Here is a 9,196-nt window from a genome sequence, read left to right as displayed (position 1 = left end):
ATTTCTGTTTTAGTTGCATACTGTGTTTTTAAGAAGCGGAATTTGAGCAACTGGCACAGTGCTTCATGCTCACACATTGCCAAGTATCCTACTCGTACATCTTGGTCCGATACGCACATAAAAGTAAGTCTAGAATTATATTTCTCTTTTAATCACTTAAAAGCGGGCATTTTTAGTGTTGGCCACCCTCTTGGGCTCCTCAAAAGAATCACTGCTTAGTCCAGTTCAGTTGGATTGAACAACCAGTTGCGCGCAGTCCGGGACAAGGAGGACTTCTCTACTGGCCCAAACACTAACAGAAGCTCAGACCTACAGTATATTTACAACTTACATGAAATGGTAATACCTGTATCTGCATAAGCGGCTGAGCTTTCATCTTCGTTTTATAGCACGTGTCTTGGCGGTGCAGCTTCCAGTTGTTCGTGTGTGTGTGTGTGTGTGTGTTTTGTTTTTTTTTTGTATTCCAATCACATTTCAGCTTTTGTATGTAACTTTGGAGTAAGGCCTTCATAATCCCGAGTAGTGCGGTTGAACACAATGACCAGAGAAATAGCTGTTTTTTAAATTTATTTATTTTTAAATCGGATTGTAGCTTCACCACTCTGTGCGTTCGCAAAGGCTTGAAGTGACGTCGGGATGTTTGCCTCCATCGATTGGTTCACCTTAATGGTCTGTTTTGGTTGTGCTGAATTTGTGCATCAATGATCGATTTAAAGGGAAAGGATGATGTCAGGCTTGCTTAAAAATTCTACTTCAAGGCACGTTTTTTCGAGAAAAACTGTTTTTTCAGACTATGTCAATTAATGGCGCTGCTGTAAGGCTTTTTTTTCCAACCGAGAAAACGTTTTTAAAAAAATTGTTGTGCACTTTGAGAGCAGCATAGAATGAGCGCTATGGCTAACTTCCACGGAGAGACAGGAGCAAAGAAAGGAGATCTGCATCAGCGTTTCTGTTGAGTATGATGTATTTTATTTAGTTTGAATGTTTTTGTCCCGTCATGAGATGAATATTGATTGTGAATTGTAATATTGAGGTTTGGAAGTGATTTATAGGGAGATCAAGGTCATCGGATCACTTGCTTTCCAAATACACTCATTCGTAGTTTTCATCTTCACATAGAGAAGATGCTTCTGTTTCTTCTTTACTGACACACAGTTAAGTATATCGTGTTTTAGTATATTTTGTGACGTTGTTGGGGAAAAAGGTAGATGAAGTCGCGATTGGTCCAAAACTCACCACCCACCGCTGCTTTTAGGTACCGTACAATGTATAGAGATTTAATCTTTAAGGTGATGCTCTTCTACCTGTGGAGGAAGGTACAAGAATAAATGTGTACACACCTGTTATTTATACAATAGAATATGTCATGGCTTGCTTGGAGTGTATCAGCTTTTTATTTGACTAAATTGGTCAAGGTTTCCCACTGCTTTAGCAAATATGTCAGGAATGTCACACATCATCGTGGTTCGGTATTCATGCTTTTTCGGACATTTTTCTAATGGGTAAAATATGTAGCTTGGCTCATACGTTGGGCACCTGTCTCCACATCAGGTTGATTTCCCATGATTCACCATAATCCTCTTTATTTTCCCCCAAGTTTAGACTATATTTTCTCCTAACAAAGGAAAAAATGTAATGGATCTGTTGCAGAACAAAAGTCTCCATTCTATTAATTTTATTAACCCCGCAACATATTTTACTAAAACAGTGAATTGCAAATGTCTGAGACTTGATTTTTAGTTTTACTGTGTTTGTGCTTTCTACCGTTTTCATGAAATGTTAGATTGTTTATTGTTGGATGAATTATTTTTGCGCCATGTACAGCACTTTGTATACAGTGGCGGTTGTTTTAAAGCGCTCTATGAATACAGCGGTGTTGAGGTGAACATTAGTGGAGGTCATAATGAAGTCAACCATTGTAAAATGTGAAAACGGCACAAGCGTTACTTTTGTGCGGACGTGATGGTTGGAGTCCCGCAGCTTTGCATTGGTGGCTTCTTTCACATACAATAACTTGAGTACCGGTATATACTTTTTTTCTTTTCTTACAATAGTCTCTTAACATTCCTTTCCAGGCTGTGAAAGAAAAGCCAAGCACTCAGGCAGATATGAATCACTGCTGAATTGAGCTCACATGATTAACTCCGAGGTCTTGTGAGATGTCAGGCATGTTGAAAATCAATCTTCCGGAGTGATTTGGAAAGTTGACAAACAGCAAAAAACAAGTAATTAACCGTTAGTTGCTTAGCTAACACCACGCGGGATTTGCTTTGGTCTCCAAGGACGTCAGGCAGTGCGGCAGTTTAAACTGGTTAGCGCCACTTCAAAGGCGTATGGGCCAAATACAGCGGGCGGTGAAGGAACTGATCTTATCGAATGGGTACTTGCTAAACGGAGTTTTCATATAGGTTCTCTTGGCTGCGTTGTCTTTCTGGCCAGCTTTTGAACTTTGGCGAGGAGGAACTTTCGGAATTTGTCCCCCATGAGGAAGTAGAAGACTGGGTTGATGACACTGTGCAAGAAGGCCAACGGTCGGGTCAAGATGTAGAGGCCCTCGATGTACATCCTTGTACACAAGCGCACCCCTGCCCAGGCCTGCCGGGATGCGATCCTGACATTTCTCATCACGTGGTACGGAGTGTACAGAACCAGAAACATGGCTGATGCCAAAGCCACGACCCTGAGAGTGTGCTTGTACTGTGCCGTCCTGCGATGAAAAGCCGTTTCCTGGGTCTGTAGTAGCTGTGCAATACGCTTGGAGAATCCGCAGAGTCCGAGGAGAGGTAGAACGTAGCCGGTTAAAGTGAGCCCCATGCTGTAGCCCAAAGCGCTGACGTCTCCCTGGAGGCTGGCAAAGTCATTGCAGCGACTCCAGTTTCCACTCTGCAGATCCTGGAGCATCAGCACTATCATCGGGACCACCTCCACGTTGACGGCCAGCCAGCTTAAGCCGGTCACCACCAGGGCCGTCCGCGGCCTCAGCAGGAAGTGGTTCCGCGCCGGGTGGCGGATGAGCAAAAAGCGATCCATGCTCAGCCAGACCATAAACAGAATGGATGAGTAGAGGTTGACATGCAGGATGTAGCGGTTGATGACGCAAGCGTAGTAGCTGGTCTCTTTCTGCCGGTTGGCGTAGAGGTAGGAGAGGCGTGGCAATGTGCAGAGGAAGGTGAGGTCGGAGATTGCCAGGTTGAAGAGGTAAACATTGCAGCTCTGCCACTTGGGCAGACAAAACAGGTAACCGAGTATGACGATCAGATTCCCCGGGAAACCGATGCAGAACTCGAGTCCGTAAGACGGAGATAGGTAGAATCTCTCCAGCACATCATCTATCTCTGTACAATTCAACTCCTGGAAAGTAAAACGGAGACATGGCAAGATAAAGACGTGGTCAAGAGCATCAAGAGCCATGACATAATGTAGTAGTTAGTCGCGCTTCACGAGAAGGCACGCTCAATTATCGCCATACTTACCGTTATTCATTTGTTTTGTGTTCACGGCCTGGAAACACTTTTCATCCAAATATTTACTGTAAGCAGGACTGTAGCCTACAACTGTGTTAGGCGAGTGTGGTGAGCGGCTTCTTGGATACTCATTTGTGTTACGTCTCAGAACTTTGAGGACGCCCTATCTTGCGTTAACATACTGTGCTAGTTATGAGGACTTAATGCTGATCCATGAATTCGACAACACTGCACATCTGCTAAACTTTTGGATTTGACATGACAGTGGTTCTGCCGTTTGGAATCAAATGTTGGATGTAGTGTCAACAAATTTGTGGAGGAAACTGTATGAGGCCTGAAAATAGCCTGACTATGATTTAATAAGGCCAACGATCAACATGGCAAACTGCCGCACACATTTTGGCACATACAGTAGACCGCAAACAAAATGGTTACTTGCTTTCATAATTTCATACTTTGAGTAGCCAAGCACTCCAGAGAGTCGACTTCTTTGCATAAAAACATTACAAAGACAATTTTCCATAACCTACCTAACTAACATACCTATGTCCCCTGTAAACTCTAGAAACAAACCTGCCTTTTTTTAACACAAATTATTGACTACAATTTCAAATTCAGTGATCTGAGAATGGACTCACCATTCCGTCGTCCAGCTGGGCTGAGTGAAAGATCAAATAGGTTGTGCCCAAGGAAGCGTAGAGTGCAGCCTACTAACTGCAAAGTGGAAACAGTAAATACAGAGTGCTGCAGGTGCTGCTGACTTTTATATGACTGTGTTGGAAATAAATAAATAAATAAATAACAGCATCCTCAACTCTGGCCTCACAACGATGAAGGCGGAAAAAAAACGGTGTCATATTTCCGAGCACCAACCACAACCCCGTGTTTCGTGTAGACACAGAGAATAATGGCAAGGTGTTGAATTTGCAAGGGCCGGTGTCAAGTGCTTTGGCAACGGCAATTGCACAACTCGTGAGGTTGATTCGGACGTGCGGTCCACTGCATATTTTGGCAACAATGCCTTCAATGTAATGTTGGTCTGCCTTTACAGAGCATGTGATTCACTGCTGAGGGACATGTGCGAATAAACCACGGTCCGTTTTTTTTTTCTTGCTTTTGCAAAAAGAGAGAGAGGGGGAGAGAGTGTAATTTTGGTATGACAGAACCTGCACAGCTTTAGGAGAGCCAGCCTGCGTGGCTTATTTGGTTTTATTATCAAGAAGTGATCTTGCAGCATTCCCGTGGGGTTCGCTGCGCAAGTCAATTTCATCAAGCAGCATTGAAAAGCTGTGCTCGAGATAACGAAGAACAAATATTTGTGGAGTATTTGAGAATTTCTCACGTCGTCGCGCTGCACTCTTGCAGAGCAAAGCGAGAATGGTTGAGCTTTCTTCACTACATGTTGAAATGTCACGATCGGTCGGCTCACTTTGCCTATCCTTTGCTGACACTCATGTTTTTCAATATACACTGACCAGAATTGGAATCATCATTGTTGGCTAAGTTCGGGGTATTTCACAAGTCTGTCAATTAAAAAGAAAAAATTAAAAATCATTGGAACTGGCAAGCGTGAAGCGGTTGGGATGAAAATCAGCACCTCCAAATCTGAAACGATGGTCCTCAGTTGGAAAAGGGTGGAGTGCCCTCTCCGAGTTGGGGAGCAGATCTTGCCAAAAATGGAAGAGTTTAAGTATCTTGGGGTCTTGTTCACAGTGAGGGCAGGAGGGAGCGAGAGATCCACAGGCGGATCGGTGCAGCATCTGCTGTGCTGCAGACTTTGAATTGGTCTGTCGTGGTAAAGAAGGAGCTGAGCCAAAGGCCGAAGCTCTCAATTTACTGGTCGATTTACGTTCCAACCCTCATCTATGGTCACAGGCTCAATCATCCGGGTGTGGGTCAGTGTCGAGCCGCTTCTCCTCCACATAGAGAGGAGCCAGATGAGGTGGCTCGGGCAACTGATTAGGATGCTTCCTGGACACCTCCCTGATGAGGTCTTACGGGCATGTCTCACCTGCACGATGCCCCGGGGACAACCCAGGACACCCTGGAGAGACTCCCAGCTGGCCTCGGGATTCCCTGGGAAGAGCTAGAAGAAGTGGCTGGGGAGAGGAAAGTTTGGGCTCCCCTGCAAAAGCTGAGGCCCCCGCGACTCGACGCCGAATAAGCGGCAGAAAATGGATGGATGGATGGATGGATGATGGATGGAACCGGCAAGTGTAGATAAAGATAAAACAGTTCTGCTTGAAAAGTGAACTTTTCCAAACGATGATGATACAATTACAGTTGGGGAAATGATGAAGAGAGTCCTTGAGCTCCCTAAAGTGCTCAGTAGTGTGGAACAGTGATCAACAACAGTTGTGCAGATAACGCAGAGTGCGCCGAAGCTACAATAACTGCCACAACGGGGATGTGCATAACGTGATCGGGCCGGGCCGCTCTGTTAATCTTTTGTTGCTTGAAGATGCAGAGTGTGATGGAGGTCGACGATGGTCGGGATGGTGAGGTTTGCGGTGTGCAAGTATCCTTTTTCAAATCTGCAGTAGGCTATGTCCTCCACTCCTTTATTGTTCTTTATTTGGTGGGATGGTCTGATGTTGTTACTAACTGATTGGAGATATTTCCACACTGACGAAACCGGTTTTGCAGCTTATCTGCAAAGATTCTCTTTGGCAATGTGAATTGACTTTGTCAGCCAGTTTCGGGCATGTTTATACAGTGTTCCATCTCCGCTCCAAAAGGCATTTTCCTTAGCTCTTCAAATCATCACTTGGCCAATGTAATGATGACTGCCAAATATGTCAAATTAGCTTGTGGTCACTAGAAAAATAGACCTTATCAGTTTACTTTTTTCACATTACCGTTAATTTACGCTTTTAACTACAATGTAACTACAACAAAGTAACTACAATGGACCAAAAATTTTTATCTGAAAGATGAGAAACAAGAGCTGCTGCTAAATTAATTGATTAAAATAAAACACCTAAAAGCATTTGATTTTTCTCAAAAGTCGACAGTGTGCCTTATATATACGTCAATATTCTTATTTCTTTGACATACTATTTTAAGTGTTCTGTAGAGCGCTTTGTTACCGCTGCAGAATTGTCAAAGCACTGTAGATATCTGTATTGTATTCCCTTTAGCATCGCTCCATCCAGTGGATGCAAAACGCAACCTCAGCTATTATTGTAGCTTCTATTCTATGCGCCTTATAATACTGTGCACCATCTATATGACAACAGTTTTAAAATAGGCAATTCATTGAAGGCGCGCCTTTTACTCTGAAGCGCCTTATACTGCGGAAAATACAGTACATGAGGCAACAGATTTGAATTGTTCTTTACAGTGATTATTATGGGGACACACATGAGGTTCCTCGCTAATGGCTGTTAGAAAACTGCAATCTGTTGCCCCTTTGGGCGCGTAGTTGTAATTTCAGCATCAAATGATTAAACACATGTAGACTGCAGCAGTGAGGAAATAAAACTATGGACCTCCTGTTTGCCCATGTGAAGAAAGCACACGGGCTCTTCCTCTCCTCTCCCTCCTCTGGGAATCTGACCACTCATTCATACTCCTTGAGACCACCAACAGGCCACTGGTGGAACAGTTTGGTCTAAAAGCAAAGTGCTCCATGGTTGTTGTTTATGCGGAGGCAATCCCTGTTTGTTTTTTTTTTTGTTTTTTTTGGGGGGGGGGGGGGGGTTAATTTCTCAACCGTAGTTGAGGTTGCCTCTCTCCTTTTGCTAAGCATGTTCAGTCCCACTTTTTTTCCGACTGTTACCAGAATGAGAATTCACTCTTTGAGTTCTCACGATACACAGTACCGAGACCAACTTTTGATATTTAAAATTTCATTTAACTTGACCCCCCCCCCCCCCGCAAAAAAATTTGGACATGTGTCGGTCTGCCACAGTATAGCACAAAGTAGTGCTGAGGAGGACTTGCTCACTCTTTTTTTTTTATATAAAGTATCGTTCGCTGGTATCGTACTTTAATATGAGGCTAGTATTGGCTAGAAACCGATCCCTGGTATCGATACTCGTTCATCCCTCTCCTTTACATGTGTTTATGTTGTGTCCTCAGTCATCAGAGGTTGGAAAAAAAGCAACAAGCCTAGTTACTTTCAAACTACGGATCACTCATATAACTAGTTGAGGTAACCAAAATATTACAGTGATCTCCTATCTGATTGTAATGCAGTATATTTGTACCCTACTGCATATTTCAACCACTACGCTGAACATATTGTTCAAGTAGAACCTTTCTTACAGTCTCAACCCAAAAAGAAAAATATACACATATTTGATATTTGTCACATAGCTGTCACTTTATGCGCAATTGGTATCTTGCAGACACCTGCAGTATACACAGTCATATTAAATGATTCATCATGTGGAATAAGCCCTTGACAATTGCAATCCTTTCAGTCACCATTTCAAAGAGCATGAGAGTTCCCTCTGGTGGTGGATGAGCATAGACACCATTTCAGAGTACAAATGAGTTCTCACTCTACTGGTTATCTTAAAAAAGGATTAAAGTACAGTACATACTTTTAAGACATCTATCCATCCATCCACTTTCTATAGTGCTTGTCCTTATTGTCATCACTTGACTTCGGGGTGGATGAGCATAGACACCATTTCAGAGTACAAATGAGTTCTCAATCTACTGGTTATCTTAAAAAAAGGATTAAAGTACAGTACATACTTTTAAGACATCTATCCATCCATCCACTTTCTATAGTGCCTGTCCTAATTGTCATCACTTGACTTCGGGGCAAAGGTGGGTGGGATGGACACACATTGAGAATCAAACCATTCATTCACACTCATATTCACGCCTTTGCATAATTTAGTCTTCAAGGACCCTAGCACGCATGTTTTTAGAATATGGGAGCAAGCGGGAGTACCCAGAGAAAATGCACGCAAGCACCGAAAGAACAGTACGTGTAAACTCCACACTATGAGTCAAACCAACCACTAGGGTCAGTAATGTACATTTAATAGTCGATGCAAAGTTCACATGTTGACTTTTGGGTGTGTGTCTCCAATGTTTTCAAGAACCTCCAGTGTCTTATTTCTTCTTCGTGTATCTGTTTCTGATGTGAGGTCAGAAGGTAGAAACGTCACATAGTTTATTGGCATGTTTGTTTGTTTTCCCTTGAAGTAGGAAGTGCCAATATGTGTAGATGTAAGGAGTAAAAAAAAAGGTAACATACACATATTAACAATTTATCTAACAAAACAGGAACAAAGTATTTAGACACTATACTTAAGTACAAGTACTGAGATTTGTGTTAAAAACAACAACAAAATACTCGCCAAACTGTGAGTAAAAATTCAAAGCCAGCGCTTAAAAAAAATCAAGATCCCAACCATGGTTGATTAGTCATCTATGCTAGCTATGTTTTTCAAACGTATGGAAACGTTCAGATCGTCAGACCCCCCCCCCCCCCCCCCCCCCACCCACCCAACCCCTGAAAAACACGTCAAAGGTATTTGCAATATTCTGTCCTTGGGTGTCTTGAAACGCGCTTATAAATAAAATGTATTATTATTGTTATTATTATTCTTGAGTTTTGGGGAGAAAAAATGTCCTCTAAATATTAAACACACCTCTTGGCCTGCAGCAGTTGACTGCGACTCAAGAGGGAGTGTGATACCAAAGAAATTCTACAGAGGGCAGCAGTTACCTAAATCTCCCAAACTCGGCCATCGCGCCACAAGTGTGCT

General features: G+C 42.9%; 1 protein-coding gene across 1 annotated transcript; it reads right to left on the bottom strand.

Annotated features, from left to right (window-relative positions):
* Positions 1-554: 554 nt before the first annotated feature.
* On the bottom strand, positions 555-4,430 carry LOC127609055 (succinate receptor 1-like). Its single transcript, XM_052078683.1, has 2 exons — positions 4,103-4,430; positions 555-3,351 (listed from the first exon to the last, which is right to left on the bottom strand). The coding sequence occupies exons 1-2, from the start codon at positions 4,103-4,105 to the stop codon at positions 2,401-2,403; spliced, it is 954 nt and encodes a 317-aa protein (XP_051934643.1). The 5' UTR covers positions 4,106-4,430; the 3' UTR covers positions 555-2,400.
* Positions 4,431-9,196: the final 4,766 nt, after the last annotated feature.

The sequence above is a fragment of the Hippocampus zosterae genome, chromosome 10, assembly GCF_025434085.1.
Source record: "Hippocampus zosterae strain Florida chromosome 10, ASM2543408v3, whole genome shotgun sequence".
Taxonomy (NCBI): Eukaryota; Metazoa; Chordata; class Actinopteri; order Syngnathiformes; family Syngnathidae; genus Hippocampus; species Hippocampus zosterae.
The sequence above is the reverse complement of the archived record's forward strand: the minus strand, read 5'-3'. Positions and strand labels throughout refer to the sequence as shown.